Below are 18568 nucleotides of genomic sequence, written 5' to 3'. Positions count from 1 at the left end.
GATCCGGGCGGGTTGGCCGATGTTTCCTGCCCGAGCGGAGTGCACGGCCCTGATAAGTGCCGTGGGCGAGCACGAGGTTCAGTGGTAAGCAGTGGGGTGCAGCCTGGCCAGCCGTGGGGAACGCCGCTGCCGGGCTCAGCCGGGCACGCCGGGGCCGCTGCGTGCTGGCCATGGGTGCCATCAGATTGGCCTCGCAGCAAAATCTGCTCGGGGCAGAGATATGGTGTGGTTTGCCAGAGCCCAACGGCCCCTCGGTCCCACGGGTGGCAGAGCATCCTCCCGGGGACACATGCTCCCCCTGGCCATGCCGGCACCGCGGCCGCATCTCCCCAGGCTGCTGGGGCCGGGTGGATCTGGCAGGCAAGGCAGCTCCGTCCCTGGATTTCTCCAGCTTTTCATGTTGTTTCCTCCCCCTCCCGCCCCCACTCCAGTTTTATCAGCTCTGTTGAAATAGGTCCCTGGAGGGAAACCCATCGGCGCTGCGAAGCCTTGGCGGGAGGAGAGCGGATGCGGGCCGGCCGGGCGTCCCCTCGGGGCGGCGGGCAGCTGCAGGCAGCTGTGCTGGCAGGAAGCCCCGCAGACGCCCCGCTCCGGGACCTGCCTGCACCCCACCTCGCAGGTGGGGAAACTGAGGCACGGCCCTGCGAGGTGGGGATGGGCACTCGGCATCTTGCACAGCCATCGCCTGTGCTGCGTGGTGGGTCACGGGCTGTAGTGGTTGCTGTGTGGCCGTGCCACTCACCGGGGTGCCACCGGCCCCTGGGCCGGCTGCAGTGTGTGTCCCCCCGCTCTGCTCTGGTACACGAAGAGTCTTTGATGGGGGGGTCAATATAATCGCTGCGTGTCCCGGGCCACTTGCCCTGTGGGTACGCATCTGGAGCGGCACGTGGCCATGCCGGCCAGGGGCTGCTGGGGTTGGGGGGGAGGCGTCGGGGCATTGGGACCACCCTGAGGACGCCGGTGTGTTCTGTCTTGCAGCGCGGCCGCCTCGCTGGAGCCACGGCAATGAATGGGCACGCTCTGCCGGCCGGCACGCCAGTGCATCCCCGGGGCTGGCATGAGTTCTGCGAGCTGCACGCCATCAGCACCGCCAAGGAGCTGGCACGGCACTACCTGCGCTTCGCCACCGAGCACCCGCACCATGACCTCCTGGCCGCCGAGAACTTCTCGGTGCAGTTCACCGACCTCTTCCAGCAGTACTTCTGCCATGAGGTGAAGGAGGGCTTTGCCATGAACCAGCTCCGCATCCTGCCCGCCGGCCCGGCACGGGATTACCGGGACACGCACCGGCGGCAGACGGACGTCTCCTTGGGGTTGGTGGCCCCCAAAACCGAGACGGAGCCCGGCGCCCGCCCCGAGCAGCCTGTCCGAGCCCCCGAGGCTGCTCCAATGGGGCTGCACAAGTCCTGGAGCTCGGAGGAGCTGGCAGGGCCGGCGCGGCGACCCTTCTCGCTCAGCCAGCTGCGCAGGAGCTGGCGCAGCTTCTTCCGACGCCGCTCCTCGGACACCCTCCCCGGGGATGGGGACGGGGAGGCAGCGGCAGAGGTGGCTCTCAAGTCAGGACTGGGCAAACGCATCCTGCCGTGGGGGCTGTCGCGGGAGCAGCCCCCCGAGGTGCGCAAGGAGGGGCTCCTCAAGTATGGGCTGTTGGATGAGACCTCCCTGGACAGTGGGACGCGCTGGCAGCGCTGCCGCCTGGTGCTGCGGCGAGCGGGGACGCCCGACAGTGAGGACTACGTGCTGGAGCTCTTCGACCCGCCCAAGGTAAGGACCTGCTGGATCTTGCCCGTTTCAACCAGGTGATGCTGTGGGTCGCTTGGCAGCATGTTGGGGTGGTGGCACATCCCACCAGGAGGAGCGGGGCCATGCTGCATCCCTGGTTGCCAGGGTCTCTCACCATGGGTAACATCTGGGCTGTGGAGACTGCACCCTGTTTATTTGAGACCTCTGAGAAGGAGAGCCAAGCCACTGCCTTGGCCTCGCATTTGGGGGGAGAAAGGTGCCATGCCCACGTGCCAAGGGTGGTGCAAACGCTAATTATTGCAGTCACCCAAGATGCAATTGCATTTCTTCCTGCTCTGACCCCAAGCCTGGCTTTTCCAGCTAGAAGCAGAGCACCCACCTTGCCCTCGGTGCAGAGCTGAGGGTAAGTGGCTGGTGGCCTCCGTGCTGCTCATCCTCAGCCCCGTGGACCTGTCCCAGCAAGGCAGGGGGTTGCTGGGTTTGGCAAACCCCAAGTTCACCCTGTCCCCACTGTGCCATGGCTTCAGCAGCCGGGGCATCTGCTCGCCCGAGCAAGCTGGGAAAGGGAAGGGAAAATAGAAATTAGGCTTTGTGCCTTCCTCTGTTCCTCGTGAGACCTGTAAGGGAGTTTAATTTTATTTTTTATAAATACTTTTGTGGCTAGAAATTCAGATCCCGGCTGCCCCGGGGAGCTCCTGTGGTGCTTAGATGCCGGCTGGAGCGGAGATGATGCAGGATGTGAGAGAACGGGGAGCGATGCGGGGGGAGCCGTGGTGTTTAATCTTTAAAAAGACAGTTCCTCCACATGGCATGTCTTACGCAGGCTTTATGGGCTGGGTTTTCTCTTTCTTTTTCCTTTTTTTTTTTTTTTTTTTTTTTTTTCTTTGGTGCTTGTTTAACTTTGATGACTAACTTGTGCTTCAGAAGGAGGAAGCCTCGGGTAGAGCCAGAGCCTTCGGGCTGTGTTTGCTGCTCACCACGGCAGCGGGGCCAGGGAGCAGCTGGCTAAATTCTGGCTATTTCTGTCAAACCACCCCAATATTAAATATTAAAAAAAAAACAAAACAAAAAAACCCACCAAACCAAAAAACAGAAAAACATCAAAATTGTAAAATAAGTAAAAGCCAGTTTTGCTCCGTCGTGTCAGGGCTTGCAGTTGTTTGTCCCCATGGGAGCGTGTGTCCCCATCCCAGGGCATGGGGAGGTCTGACTCCAAAATGGCATCGTTTGGGGGCTCTTTGAGGGTGGTCCCAGCAGCCGGGCAGGGTGCTGGCGTGGTCCAGACCCCAGCTCACCCACATGGCACTGGGTATGTCAGACCCTGCCGCAGGGAATGTCCCGGACAGTGGGGAGGAGGCGTTGGGCTGATGCTGTTTCAGGCTGGTGGTATCTCAGGCGCTGCTGCCAGCTTTGCTCCTCTGCATCCTCTCGGTGGCTGTTGCCCAGACCTGCCCTCGGGGCTTCGCAAATAAAAGCCAGCCAAAAATAAAAGCAAAGTGAGGGGATGCCCTCCCTGGGATGGCTGTGCTCCCTGCTGCAGGGGGGCTTTGGGGCTCAGGTCCCAGTGTGCCTCTCCATGGTCACCCACCCATGCCTCCCTGCCACCAAGCCCCTGTGCATTTTTTTTTTTCCCCATGCACATAAAGGCTGCAGGGGATTTGGCCACCTCCACTCTCTGCAGCGTTATTCCTTGCCATTTGCAACAAATCTCTGTCCCACGGAGATTTCCCGGTGAGTCCCCGTCACCGCGAGGCTGGGGACCCTGCGGTCCCCTGGGCCCCCGAGCAGAAGGGTTTCTCAGCCAGGTCTGCAGAAGGGGGGATGTTCCTTGCTGGATTTCGCGAGTCTCCCCAGTAAATTGCTTCCTGTGCAAATATTCTCAGGGCGGGTCCTTCCTTTCTAATTAACTGGGCCGGGGCCAGATCTTGTCTCCGTTACAGCGGAATCAATCCAGCCCCTTTCCCAGTAACTGCGGTTGAATTCTTGGGGGCAGTGGAAAAAGCTGGTTGGGTCCCACTCCCCAAACCCAGTAAGGGGGCAAACCTCGGAGCAGGGGGAACAGAACAGCTTGTTGGCAGTTTGGGGTTTTTTCCTTTAAAATAATAACCAATAACTCCCTAGGGAAGGCTGCACAGAGCCCCCTCCCCTCTGTCCTCCGGCCCTGGGATGCTCACAGGGCTTTGCCGCTGCCTTTTCCCCGGTGTTGTGGATCTGTTCCTGATTTAAAGATACCATTGATCATTGTGAAAGATTAATGTTTTTAAATAAGTGACTGTAGAAACAGTCCTTGGGGGCTTTTATCCCTGGCTGGTCCCTCCTCTTCTCCCTTTCTACCCTTTAAATAATACGGCGTAAATCAAAATTCAGCTCAGCCTCCCAGCTTTACAGCGTCAAGCCAAGTCTCCAGATACTCAGCACCTTGCAATGACCTTGGAAGTGTGGGCTCCGTGGGGAAAACGGGGGGGGTTAGCCCCACACGTGTCCCACCGCGGCTCAGCTGCTGCTCCCTCGCTGCTTTTGGCAGCTTTTGTCTTATTTTCCCCCCTCTACTTCCCCCCCCAGCGTGCTCCAACAGGGCCTCTCAGCCTAATCCCGTAACGTGCCTGGCATCAAAGGGAGCAGGGCGCTTTGAAGAGCCCTAATCCCATTTGCTGCTTGGGTGCCCGCGGCCGGCACCGCGCTGGGCGAAGGGGTGAGTGCCGGCGAGCCGTGCCGGAGCCGCTGGCCATTCCTGTGGCACTGCCCAGCCTGGGCATCCCATCCCCCAGGGATCTGCCGGTCCTGTGGGAGCTTCAGCCAGATGAGATGGGGCTTCCCATCCTCGTACAGCTGCTGCTGGGTTGGTTTTGGCATCGCTCCTTCCTCCCTCGAGCGCTGGAAAAATGATGTTGCAAAGGAGGGGTTTGGAGGCGATGGGATCCGGAGGTCTCCCGGGAGCGGGGCACCGCTGGGCTCAGGGCACCCGACGCAGGGTGGGGGACACCTGGATCCCCACTGTGGGCACACGCTGGGGGACTGGCACCGGGGTGAGGTGACAATGCGTATTGGGGTATCTATAATACTTGTACATATGGGTGTATATGTACATGTGCACAGGAAAAACCAGTGAAACCCTGGGTATGGTGCTAGGCACGCAGACCAGGTGGATTCTCTGATGTCTAATATGAGGGTGATGCTCACAAATCCTCCCTGCTTTCCATGGAGGCACTAAGAGCTTTCTCCTCTACCACGCCATATAGTCTCATAGAACTTGTAGGATCGGGTAGCTCTGAGGCCCCCTCCACCTTCATAAATTTAAGATAAAGCTGGCAAAACAGGTTTGCATGTTTTAGGGCGTTTTGGGGCTGCCCAGTTCATCAGCTGAACCCCAGCCCTGAGTGCCTCTTACATGGCCAAGTCCTAAACTCCATGAAAACTGTGATTTGCAACGGAAATCTCCCAAGCTGTTTCTGTTGACCAGATGTTTTTACAGGAAGGGGAAGGGAAATGGGATTTACATTTGCGCTGGATTCTTTATAGCATTTTAATGAAATCCAGTGCATCCCGTAAATTGATGGCATGCCGAGACGAGCCGGGAAGACTCCTTCCGCTGAAAACCCGTGGTGCCTGTGTCATAGCTCGTACGTCTTCAGCCGTGGCTGCAGGAGGAGCAGTATTTTTATCTCCGCTCAGCGTGAGACTGCTTTGACTTCCTTTTTTTCTTTTTTCTTTTTTTTTTTTTTTTTCCCCCTTCCTTTCACCTGAAGCTGGTTTCTGAGAACTGCCACCTCCTGAGCAAGCAGGTCCTGCGCCGCTGGGCTCTGATTTTCAGCGCCTGGGGCTCTGTGCGGAAGCCGGCCAGGCATGGGGCGGGGGGGATGACACCCCAGCGTTGTGGTCCCCATCCCGGCTCCTCCTGGAGCTGTTTTGTACCTCCAGGAGCAATTAGGGCTGCTCAAACGTGACCTTAAGTGACTCAGCTGAGGATATATGGAGATAAATGCAGAGGAGCTGCTGCCGGTTCTTGCCCACAGGGATGGAGAGGCCATATTTTGGGAAGCCTTGACCCCAGCTGTGTTTGGATCCCTATCCCAGGCAGGGACTTGAGCAAACCCCGTCTTTTGCAGCACAATGCTTTCCTTCTTGTCCAGAGCACCTTTCCTCTTTACTAGCGACCTATAATTATGCTTAGAAACAGGATGTGCCAACCTGGAGGCACAAATGCCCTTCTCCCCTCTGCAGCCCCATGAGCTCCTCTGTTCCTCCATCCCTGCAAAAAATGGATGCAAAATGGTCTTTTTCTCCCAGGGCCACCATGAGCAGGGCACCCACTGCCTGTGGGCTCCAGCAAACCCAAACTCTGGCAATGGTTGCCCCGCAAGAAGGTGTTTGCTGTTGATGGGAAGCAACTCGATGTCCCGTCATTGCCCTGGCCTGGGGAAAGGCACATTTGTGTCAATCTGGATCCCATTTGGTGTCCTCCGTCCTGCGAGCTGGAACGGGCTGGACCATGTGTGCTCCTGCCCTCGTCCCTGTTGTTTGCCCAGGGGCCAGCTGGATTGCGCCACATCTTTTTTCTCTCTTTGTTGCAATTAAAAAAATGTTAAACGATCCCAGGCTAGCGGGGGTTGCTGTCTTGATCCTCCAGCCAAAAGTGACCCTGTAGCGTCGTCCCATGGTGGCTGGATGGCACGTGGCTGGAGAGCTGCATCCCTCTCCCGACATCCACAGGGACTGCATCCCTCTCCTGGCATCCTTCTGGCATCTCCAGGGGCTGCATCCCTCATCTGACATCTTTCTCCTGTCAACACCAAGGATCACATCCCTCTCCTGGCATCTCCAGGGGCTACATCCCTCTCCCAGCATCCACAGGGACTGTATCCCTCACCTGGCATCCTTCTCCCAGCAGCCCCAGGGACCACATCCTTCTCCTGACATCCCCAGGGCAGGAGCTGGGAAACTTGCCAAGGGGTAAGAGCCTGGAGGGGTTTGGGTGTACAGTGATTCCCTCGGGAGAGGTTAAATTGCACCCAAGGGTGCTCGGAGCTGCACTGAAACCCGCCCGCAGACTTTCACCGCCGAGAAGGGCAGGCGGCGCATCGCCTCGCTGCTTCACTTTCGGTGCTGCGCCACTTGCTGTTCTTCGAAGGCGCGGGGGGCTGGGCATTCTTTTGGCTTTTTGAGATTTTGGTGGTGAATTTTTAAATATTTCCCCCCCCCCTCTTTTTTTTTGGTATCGGAGGGTGAGGGCGCACGGGGGGAGGGCGATGAGACAAAAGGTTATTTGTCATTTATTAACCACAACTTTTTCCATCCTTGGTCATGCACGGAAAAAACACTTTTAGCAGCGTAACCACAGCCCCGGCGTTAATTGCTGAAGAGCAGAGTTTCTTATTTTGGAAACTGTGTTGCTGGGATGGAGCTCGCCGGGGCTTGATTGGGTTGCGAGGGGAAGGGTGCGGGACGGACCCCCAACCTGCCACTTCCCCAGGCGCTGGGGATATGGGGGTTTGCAGGAGAGAGGCTCGGAGGGTTTCCTTTCTTTTTCAACCCCATCCTTTGAAATCCACCCTGCAGTTGCTGTGGGGGCTTTGCCCCACTGCTGTGACCCCCCCCCCCGCTCATGGCAGTGATGCTTCGCTGCCTGCCAGCACGTGGCTGCTCACAGTCGGGGCCATCTCCCTCGCAGGGATGCTGTAGAGCTGCTCGGGTAGGAAAGCACCACGTGCAAGCTGAGAAGTGAGCAAAAAATGGAGATATTAAGTAAATCACAGGAAGAGGGACTGGGAAGGCACTGAAGGACTGCACTGCTTCCCCACGAGTCTCCCACGGCTGGGGGTGTGAGGCGCTGGGGGGGTGCTGGGTCCCACTCAGCCCTGGCAGCCGGTGTGAATTGCCCAGCGGTGTTTTTTGGGTGTGGGGTTTTTTTTTTCCCCTTTTTCTTTTTTTTTTTTTTTTTATGGCCCAGGATGTGGTTGTTTCGAGGCTGAGTGCTGCTTCTTTCAAAGGTAAATATTTATGAGAGCCTCTGCACAGGCAGTGTGGGGTCTGGAAGGATTCATCCCAGCGGCGGGGGCTCGGCCGGGGTGAACCCCGCTCCTCCCTGCCGAGCAGCCGGTCCCAGCTCCGACCAATGCCCGTGATGGGCATCATGGTGTTCCACGTCGTCTTGAGATTATGTTAAAAATGAAGCATTTTGGGCAAGATCTGTTTCCTTTAGCTGGGCAGGGCGCAGCACAGGGATGGGGCAGGTCCTGCTTTGGGACTGAAATACTCGCCCCGGGGCGGGGGGATGAATACTCCTCCTTGGGCTCTTGAAGCTCTTACACCGTCCTGGGTGATGCAAAACCCCAGGGTGATGCAAAATCCCAGGACATCCTGGGGACTGTGGGGACCCTATGGGGTCCATGCTGGACACCCCACGTCCCCCAGCCCTCGGGGGCCAGGCTTTGGGGTGACTCAGTCCCCGGCTACAGCCGGCTCTCGCTTGCACGCAGACACCTTGTTTACTTTCCGCGCTTGTTATTTATTCCAGGAAATTATTAAAGCAACCCACGCTGGAAGCGAGTTTGGCTTAAAATAAATAAAAAAAAAATAATGAAGGGGCTGGCGGATGCTGCCTGTTTACAGATCCTGTTTATAGTCCCCGTCTTCCCAGTCCTCACAGGGAATGTGAGCCGCTGGGCTCTCTGCTTTTTGGGGTGGTTTGCAGGGTTTTGGGGAGGGAATGTTGTCTCGTTTGTGCGGATCTGGTGGCCGCTGAGGTTTATCAATGCACAAAGAGAGGCAGTCAGCCCCGAGGATGGGGTGGAGGTCTCTGGCTGGACCCCCCCAAATCCCTCCCCATGGGTATGGATTTACCCAATGGCTCTTGGGGTTGCGTTTTCACAGTGCCCCAGGTTTAATTTAATAAGAAATATGGGCTTGGTGGGTCGGTGGGGGTCCGGGCTGTGTTTTCTTGTGTCGCCTTTTGCCGGTGCTCAGCAGCCGCTCGGGATGGGAACAGAAGGAGCTTTGTGCCCCAGCCGCCCCTGAGCCAGCACTTCAGGCCAGTACAACGGTGCCTCTTGTCACCGCTGAGCCTGGTCCCCTCGGGGACAGCTCTGTCCCCCACTGCAGGCTTTGGGGATGCCTTGAGATGGGGTATCTTGGAAACTCTTTTGTCCCTCAGGTGTTGGTGGGTCGAAGATGCTGGCTGGGGCTTGGGGTGGGCAGAGAAGGGTTTTTGGGGAGGTGATGGCCAGGGTCTGGGGGTACTTGAGCCGGGTTTGAGGAGGGATCACCTCTCCTGTGCCCAGCACCCCAAGCCCAGAACAGTGAACGCTAGGATGGCACTCAGTGGTGCTGTCAGTAGGTTTCAGAGTGAACAGCCTCTGCATACAAGCAGAGAGACTGGAGTGTGCCACCCTAGGGTCCTCCACAGTGACCTTTGAGGGGGTGAGCTGAGCTGGGGGGGACCCTGCAGTGGACCCAGGGTGCAGGAGGCACATGAGAGGTCGGGGGTGTGCAGGGAAATGGCCCAAATCAGTGGGATCCCAGCCCCTGTCCCCAACAGTGGTGTTGGCATGGGGCTGCAAGGGGTGGACTCATCCCCTTGGGATCAGCCGTGGTGCAAACGCCCGAGGAGGAGCATTGGGATTAGCCGTGCTACCAACCCCCTGGAGCACCTGGATTAGCTGCTGGAGGACAAGCGTTGGGATTAGCTGTGCTGCAGACCTGTGAGGCTGAGTGCTGGGATTAGTCATGGTGCAAATCCCTGAGGATGAACCGCAGGATTAGCTGTGGTGCAAACACTCAAGGACACGTGCCGGGATGATCTACGGTGCAAAGTCCTCAAGGATGGGCATTGGGTTTAACCATGGTGAAAACTCCCGACGACAAACACCAGGATCATCTGTGATGCAAAGTCCCCGAGGATGAACGCTGGGATTACCTGTGGTGCAAACCCGCAAGGACGATCACTGGTGCAGCAGACACCTTGCACCCTCCAGCACAACCCTTGGTGCCCCCTCCCAGCCCCACAGGACCCCTGTTGCCACCCCACTGCCCTGCACTGGGACAATGAGATGCGTTTCCCCTCCAGTTTGCCTGGCATCCCCCCTGGGACGGGGCTGTGTGTCTCCGTGCTCCTGGGAAACTTCACAAAACTCCCCAGGGCTGTGGGCGCGGGATGTGGTTTTACATCGGCATAACCCAGCATTCGCATCGCTGCAGATTTCGGTGGCCATCCGTCTGCCCGTCCATCCATCTGTCCATCCACTGGCAGCCCGGTGGGGCTGAGCTGGGGCAGGCTGCAGGTCCGGCTGAGGTTTGTCCCTTGCGTAAGAGGTACAATGGCGGGGCTCCATGATTTACAAGAAACAACAAATCTTGCCTGTATCTGTCGGGGACTTTGCACAAGGGCTTGGGGCGCTTCCCCGCCTCCCGCGGGGTGACTCAGAGTGGAAGCGAAAGAGCTGGCGTGGGGAAATCCCCGGCACGTGGAGGGGCCGGTGACAGCGACGGCCGCTCTCGAAGGATTTTCCCTCCGCTCCACACGGTCTCGGCCTGCTGGCCCCGCCACCATGGCTGTATCACCGCCCTCATTGCCGTGCCACCACTGTCATCGCTGTGCCACCACCATCATCACCGTGACAGAGCTGTCATCACCATACCACCATCATCATTCTGTGCCGCCACCATCATCCCCATGCCACTGCCATCATTGCCATGCCACCGCCATCATTGCCATGCCACCACCGTCATCCCCATGCCCCTGCCATCATTGTCGTGCCACCACTGTCGTCCCCGTGCCACCACCACCTTTGCCATCAGGGGACTGGGCACTGGTCAAATCCGCTGGGAAGGGTGGGTGGCTGCAGCATCCTCCTGTGCAAACCAGCATTGTGGGCGCTGGCAGTATTTTGGGGACCCGGCGGAAATCGGCTGAGCCTGGGGGTGTCTGGGTGGGCGGTGGATGCCAGAACCCTGCCAGTGTGTGGGTGATGCTGGTACCAGTTGAACCTAGAGGAGCCCATGACTCTCCCAGCTGTGGGCAGCATGGAGGTGTGATTTTGCTCTCATTCGCGGAGAGCTGCCTGCTTTCCTCTTTTCCCCAGCTGAAAAAGCTCTCCCACCATCTCTAGTGTCCCCTGTGCATCCATGCAGGTCGTGCTCCGTACGGCCGTGACCAAGGGCATCGCGGTGAGAGCTTTCCTGGCATGTTTGGGCAGGCTGGGAGGAGTTTTGTTCGGCGCCCCCCCCCCCCCCCCCCCAAAATCCAAAATATCCTCGTTGGGGAGGTGCGGAGGGACCCGCCGTTCCGAGCCAGCGCTCCTGGGTGATGGTTTCCCCACCGCCGCTCACACGTGCAGGTGGCGGAGGCAAGCGGAGAGGTGTGCCGTGAAGGCTGCCGGAGGCAGGATGGCACCGAACGCAGCCGTGGGCACGGGCAGCCCGCTGGCACCGCGGCGTGCCATGGCCTCGCGAAAACACAGGTAGTAAAGAAAGTGGTGGGCGAAGGAGCTGCGGTGAGAGCTGTTACCGGGGGTTTGCGAGGCGGAAACGCAGCAGCTCCTCTCCGCGCCTGCAACGCCCCAACGCAGCTGTGACCTTGGCCTGACCTTCAGCTCGCGCTCCCGGCACGACCACAGCGCCGAGCTGGCGTCGGTCTCCTTCCTATATTTGGCAGATGCCGGCAAACCCCACTTTCTCCTGGACGCCCTGCCCTCCCCAGGTGCGCGGTGGCCACGGATGCCGTGCCGGCACTCCCCGTGCCGTGCTGGCTCTCCCCGTGCCGGTGCTCTCTGTGACATCCTGCCCCAGGTGTCGGGGATGTGGGGACACGGGACAGGAGGTGCAGTGGAGTGCCCCATGCCAGGTTGAGCCTTGGGCTCCAGTGGGATGCTCTGGACTGGGAGCAGGAGAGAGTTTCGCCCTGGGAGCATTTTCCTCCATCTTCCAGTTTGCTCCATGTTCCCTGACACTGGGGACAGCTCTGACCTGGCTGAAGCTTCGTATTTTTAAACTCTAGACAAAAAAATCCTCTGCAAAGAACAAAAATACAAATACGGGGGTTCAGTAGACCGCAGGTGGGAGGACACTGCTCTCAAGCACTAAATTTAAGTAGGCGCTGAGAACTGGTGTGGCTCCTTTGTCCCCACCCAGCGGGACAGGACCATTGTCCCCATCGGTGACCCGAGGTCCCCAGCAATGCCTGGCTGCTGTCAGCTCCTGCAGGGAGAAGGGTTTTGGAGCCAGGCCAGCTCCTGCCGCCATCAGCCCTGTGTCACACCCCAGGATGGCTGATCTTGTGTGCCAGGTGTCAGGACCGGGGATGCCACAGCGGTGGCACAGTGGGGGCTGTGTTCTGGGAGCTTGGGAGTGCAGCTTTGTGGGGCATCATGTCCCTGTGTGACTTTTGGGGGGTGTTCAGCCTTGTGCTGGGGTTTCCCCCATGTGCACAGGATCCTTCGGGGAGCGGTGGAGTGAAGTCTCTGGAGTGGGAGCTGTTGCTGGGTGGGCTGGGGGCTGAGCTGGGGCAGCATCTTGAGCATCCTGTCCTATCCTGAGCATCCCTTCCCCTCCCAAGCGTCCCTTCCCCTCCTGAGCATCCTGTCCTATCCTGAGCATCCCTTCCCCTCCCAAGCATCCCTTCCCATCCTGAGCATCCCTTCCCCTCCCGAGCATCCCTTCCCATCCTGAGCATCCCTTCCCATCCTGAGCATGCCTTCCCATCCTGAGCATCCTTTCCCATCCCAGCACCCCTTCCCATCCCAAGCATCCTGTCCCATCCCGAGTATCCTGTCCCATCCTGAGCATCCCAAGCCCAGCCGGCAGCGGGGGATGCCCAGCCCCACGATGCTGCCGTGGCACCTCTCTTGCCGAGAAGGAGCCCGTGGGCGCCGGGTGAACACGCAGCCTGTTGAGTATGCAGTTTTGGTTACCGAGAAATCCCTTTCTTGGTACCGGCTGCCATCGAGCAGGGCATCTTGTGGTCAGGTGCGGCGGTTCGGGGGGTGGGGGAGGCGGGGGCACCGTGCCTGCGGTAGGCACTTCTCCGAAGCCAGACTGGTTTTTCGGGCGCCGTATCTCTCTGCTGCATCATTTCCTTCTCCCTTCACGCTCCCCCGTCTGCGCTCTCCCCCCAGGGGACGGACGCAGGGGGCTTCGCCGAACTCCCTTTTCCTGGAATTTTCCCGCTTCCTAGGAAAGCGGGAGGCTGACCCCAAATGCTGCCGGTGGGGATGCGTGCCGATAAAACCCACCACGACAGCAAGCTTTGGGAGGGTGGCGGGAGTGGGGGGGGGGGGGGGGGGGGGGCCGGGAAACGTGCCGGCCGTCACAAACCCATGTGCGGGAAAGCAGCCAGGATGGGCAAAACCCCTTGGCTTTCTCCCTTGGCAGGACTTCGCACAGGAGGTGGTTATCATCCAAGGATGGCAGAAAAAAATAAAACTCCTTGGGGATAAAGTACCGGCGCCACCGGGGCGGCTCGTGGCACCCAACCCCCCCAGCCCCGGACCCGTCGGCGACAGTGATTGCAGCTGCAGCTGCAATCACTGTCGCAGACGGGTCCGGGGCTGGGGGGGGGGAGGTGGGTGCTGCGAGCTGCGGCGGTAGCACCCAACCCCGTTGCACGATGGCGTTCAGCGAGCGACTTCTAAGAACTTTCTTTTCGGCGCTGATAAGGGCTGATCCCTCTCGCGCTGCGTTTCCGGCCCCAAAGTACACCGAGTCCTCGGTTGAGAGTGTGGAGGGAGGGAGGGAGGGAGGAAGGAGGGGGGGGGGGAGATGGAAAAAAAAAGAAAAAAAAAAAGCCACTAAAGAGAGTTTGGTTGGGTGACCGTAGAGAAAGTCGAGTGCCCGGTGGGGACCCCCTTGGGGTTGTGCAGGTGGTTGGGGACATGGCGGGGGCGGCTTTGCTGCGAGAATGGCAGGCTGGGAGCAAAATTCATGTCCTTCGGTTGGCAAACGGCGTCGTGCAGCCAAGTGCCTGCAGCCCGGCATCCCTGCGGGGACGGTGGCCGTGGATAGGAGGGGAATGCCGGGGCTGGCGCAGGGTGCAGCAGCTCAGCCCATGGGATGCTGAAGCCGCCGCATGAATCACAGCCAGCCAAAATTTTGCCATACCGTGCTGGCAGCAAGCCCAGCGCAGGGGGACGAGCTTGCCCGGCACATACCGGTGCTGGTTGGGCTTTGCTGGGTGGCTCGGTAGCAGAGCCGCGTGCTTGCCTCTGGCCACGGGGTTGCCACGGAGGGGTTGGCTCCATTGCCCAGCACCGGTGCAGGGGTCCCCCCAGGGCCATTTCGCACCCAGGAGGGTCCCTGGCACTCCGGATACAGCCCGGTCCCGGCGGTGGCTGGGTGGGTGCCACATGCCACAGCCTCGTGGCGGTCAGTGGCTCTCTTGGCAGCACACGGGGCACGCTGGGCAGCGGCGGAACCGAAAGCTGCCGGGAGGGGTATTATTAGTCTTTCTGGAAGTGTTTGCTCAGCATTTTGTCATGTGCCTGTGTCAGCGCCAAACCAGCCGGGCGGGTGCGGGGAGCTCTTGGCACGCTATGGCCGAGTCTGCTGCTGACCCCCCCTGCACCCGTAACCGGGGTGCTCCCTGCCTGCACCCCACTTTCCCCATCGGGGCACACAGTCTCCCCGGCACACACTGCCATGCTGGGAACCCCCTTCTCCCTCCTCTACTCCACTCATCCCTCCGCTGCCAGGTCCTTGGGGGGGGACACTGAGATGGGTTCCCACTCTGGGCACCACTCAGCCCCCCCAAAGCAACCCCGACAATGGCCGGGCAATGCCAGGCAGGGTATTTCCTTGCCACATGGGGTATTTCCTTGCCGGTGGGGTATTTCCCTGCAGAGCAGGGTATTTCCTTGCTGGCTGCCATGCCTCAGGGGGCTCTGGGCAGGCTCAATCCCATCTTGGTGGTGCAGTGTGATATGGGGTGACATTTTGGGGGTGTCGGGGCTCAGCTCAACTGTCGTGCTCCCCTCCGCAGGGCTCCAAGCCGAAGCTGCATGCCGCCTGCTCCGCCATCCAGGAGGTGCGGAGGTGCACACGCCTCGAGATGCCCGATAACCTCCACACCTTTGTCCTCAAGGTAGGACATGGCCGAGGGGGTCCGCAGCTGGTCCAGAGACCTTTCCCACCCTCCTGGGCGCACGTGGCTGCCGAAAGCTCCCGTGCCAAATTTCGGTTCCTCTTCCCAGCTGGGGAGAGGGTGCACGGGAGGATGCAGCATTCGGGGTGGGGGATGCTCTGCCCTGGCTGGGGTCAGGGTCGGTCCCCAAGTGTGGGTGGGAGGGAGAGGAATGCACATCTCTCTTTCTGAAGCCTTCTTGTCCCTCTCTGATGTCCCTCAGGTCACCAACACCACCGATGTCCTGTTTGAGGCGGGGGATGAGCAGCAGCTCAGCTCCTGGACAGCCGAGATCCGGGAGTGTGCGCACAGGGGGTAAGCACCCAGCAAGTGTCCCCAAGCCTGGGGATGGGGACAGCCACTCCGTGTCCCCAAGCACCGTTGCTGTCGCGCTCCACTGGTGCTCAGCCTGGCTTCTCTCGTCCCCGGCAGGTCTGACGTGGGTGACCCCGAGCTCCTGGTGTCCCGGCACCCCGACCCTGCGGCTGCCAGCCCCACTACCAACACCGATACCCTCAGCCAAGGTGAGCAGTGCAGACGCCTGGGGACCCTGGGGACAGAGCAGAGGTGCTGGGGGCATCCCTTGCTTGGGAGGGGTTGCCCCTGCCATGGCTGGCCAGGCCGATCAGGCATCCCCAGATTGCATGGCAGGGGGGCAGAGCCAGAGGGGAGGGGAACGGGGCTGATGGACAGGGGTCCCCGTGTCCCTGGGGCACTCATCCCTCTGCCATGGCAGGGGCGACGCCGGGGGGCCCGGGGGAGGCGTCGGGGCCGAAGATGGAGCAGTTCCTCTCCTCCTGCCCCTGGTTCCACGGGCCCATCTCCCGCGTGAAGGCGGCTCATCTGGTGCAGCTGGGGGGGCTGGAGGGCCACGGCGTCTTCCTGGTGCGGCAGAGTGAGACGCGCCGCGGCGAGTACGTGCTCACCTTCAACTTCCAGGGCAGAGCAAAGGTACAGGCGGGAGAGGGGCCGGGGTAGGGAGGGGGAATCTTGTAGGAGCCCCTCGGGCAGCCTCCCCACCACAGTGTGATCCCTGTCCCATCCCACCCCACGGAGACGCTCTCCTCGCCTGGTCCCTGCCCCGATGCTCAGTAGACTGGTGGCCTCATCCCCGCTCCTGGGTGGCAAAACGCCCTGCAGCGAGCAGGGCACTGCAGGCTGGGAATGCAGCACATCATGCTAAGGCCATTTGTCCCCTCCCGCCCCAAATATCCCTGTGTCTCCCCATCATCTCCTCCAGCAAGGCAGCTGGTGGAAGGGTAACAGGTCCGTGCTCCTCCCTGCAGCACCTGCGGCTGGCGCTGACGGAGCGGGGCCAGTGCCGTGTCCAACACCTCCGCTTCTCCTCCATCGTGGAGATGCTGCACCACTTCCATCGCTACCCCATCCCGCTGGAGTGCGGGACAGCCTGCGACGTCCGTCTGTCCAGCTATGTCGTCGTCCTGCCCCAGCCACAAGGTAGGCAGAGAAGGAAGGATGGGGATATTCCCAGGGTTGGGGGGTCCCATCCCGGTGGGGGGGTTCCCAGGGTGGATGCAGATGCCCCGGGGCTGGGCAGAGCGGGACCCTTTGGCCGCACATGGGGAGGAAGCGGAAGCACTGGGGCAGCGGCACAAAAGGTGACTCCCGAGCTCCCGGCTTCCTCTTTCGAGAAAGGAGAAGCTGCCCTAAACCGCCAGCCACCCCCCGCTGCAGCCAGGGCGGGTGCGGGATGTGCCCCCTACCCCCACCCCGCCCCCACCCACAGCGGGGGCGATGGGGCAGGAGCATCCCACCCACCCCCCCATCTCTCCCCTCTGCCCGCAGCTCCCGGCTCCGGCAGCACGGTCCCTCTCTCCCTGCGCCTTCCCAGCTGGAGCCCCGAATTCAACCTCTCCCCTGCCGGCTCCTCCTGCCCCCACGGCCCCGACGAGACACCCCCGGCTCCCCCAACGGAGCAGATCTTCCACCTGGTGCCACCACCGGCCGAGATGGCCCAGAGCCTGCGCCCCAGCGGGGTGGCCACGGCCCCCGGTCCCCGACACCGCGATTCGGACTACGAGGTGGAGGCGCCGGGCCGGGGCCACGTCCGCGCCATCGACAACCAGTACACGCCGCTCTGACGGGCGCCGCGCCGGCACCGGGATGCACTTTCGGGTGGAGAAATCCTAGAGACCTTCTAGGTATTCCATCGAGAAAAAGAATGTATCTAGTTTCTTCCTTCTGGTTAGGGATGATTATTATATTTTTTGCAAGGAAGGGGGTAATTTTTCACTCCGGTACGGGTGTGCTCCCTCTCTTCGGCCTGTTAAAGGGCCTTTTATTTTTATTTTTTTTTGTTGTTATTTTCAAAAGCTTTCTCATTACTGTTTACACGCGCCGCTCCTGCCTGCGTCCCGAGCATCGCACTCGGTCTCCCTCCTCTCCCTGACACGACAGCACCAGAAGGAAACCGGGGTCTTGCGTTACACCCATAGAATTGGAAAAAAAGGGGGGAGAAAAAAAAAAAAGAAAAAAAGAAAAAAAGAAGTGGATTATAAATTCATCGACCAGCTGCTGTTCCGGGCTGTGCGCGGGTGGGGACGAGCCCCGTCCTCCCGCCCCAGCACGTGCTGCCGTTGCCAAACCCTCCAGCAAAGCCCAACCTGCCGGAGCTGAGCTCCCGCGCCGGGCCAAGGTGATGATCGCGATCGCAGTCGGGGCTTCATTTTTAGATAAGGCGAAAACTGGCTTTTCTTGCTCTTCTTTTCTAACCCAGCACAGTTGCAGTCCCTCCCTGCGCCAGCCAGACAAATACTTACACTATTAGACTTGCTAATGAAGCCGTGAACACTAACTGCTCCATCATTAATAATGTCACTAGCTGGGAACTAACGCAGAGACTGACAGCAAACCACCCCTCCCGGTGATGGAGGCATTTTACCCTGGTGATGGAAGCATTTTAGGCACAAATTTTAAGTCAGTTTTTCCCCCAAGCGTTTTTTTACCTCACCGGAGCAGGTGGCTGCCCACCCGGCTCTTGCTTGCCTCTTTTTTCCCCTGCTAAAACACTGTGTGACCAAGAGTTTGGTGGTATTTAAAGCTATGCAACAGCCTTTTGCTGGCAAGGGGGTACCATCGGCGTTTGCTTCCCCACCTGGAGGAAAAGCTTTTCCCAGCCAGCCCCGACCTGACCCAGCAAAGGGGCTGCACCCCCCGATGTGCCTTAGGTGGGCTGACATCCCAACGGCTCTAATTCCACATTTTAAGTTGTTTGCCTGCGAGCATCTCGCCCTAGGAGCCGAGCAAGCTGTAACTCCCTTGGGAACCACCCTGCGTCCAGCAAATCCCCAGGGGCTCAATCTCCCCGTCCCCAGCGGAGGCACAAGGAGAGCAGCGCCGGAGCTGGGAGCGTGGCCGTACCCCACTCTCCGCTGCGGTTTCCAGGCTGTGCCACCCAGCCCCGGTGCCACTTTACCTGGGGCAGCCCGGGGCGGCCGCGCCGAGAGAGGAACCGCTTCTTAGAAGCTGCTGTTATTTTAAGAATAAGGAAGGGGCTGGAGCCATTGCGACACGCGGGAGGGGATGTTCGCAGCGCTCCACTTCCAGATTTCTCAGCGCGGCGTTCCCCGGGATTTCAGATGCAAAACTTGCCTTGAAATTGCCTTACAGAAAAGCCTTCTTATTTTAATTTTTTTAATTTTTTTTTTTTTTTTTTTAAACTCCTTGACGTAGGAGCCCTCAGGAGCATCAACATTT

General features: G+C 59.8%; 1 protein-coding gene across 1 annotated transcript; it reads left to right on the top strand.

Moving 5' to 3' along the window:
- The first annotated feature begins 507 nt into the window (after positions 1–507).
- SH2B3 (SH2B adaptor protein 3) lies at positions 508–17328 on the top strand. Its single transcript, XM_074159712.1, has 8 exons — positions 508–648; positions 979–1764; positions 14711–14812; positions 15075–15166; positions 15284–15375; positions 15588–15802; positions 16138–16309; positions 16658–17328. The coding sequence occupies exons 1-8, from the start codon at positions 508–510 to the stop codon at positions 16951–16953; spliced, it is 1896 nt and encodes a 631-aa protein (XP_074015813.1). The 3' UTR covers positions 16954–17328.
- The last annotated feature ends 1240 nt before the right edge of the window (positions 17329–18568 follow it).

Source organism: Numenius arquata, chromosome 16 (assembly GCF_964106895.1).
Source record: "Numenius arquata chromosome 16, bNumArq3.hap1.1, whole genome shotgun sequence".
Taxonomy (NCBI): Eukaryota; Metazoa; Chordata; class Aves; order Charadriiformes; family Scolopacidae; genus Numenius; species Numenius arquata.
Note: the sequence above shows the minus strand (reverse complement) of the source record. Positions and strands in the feature narration are given on the sequence as shown.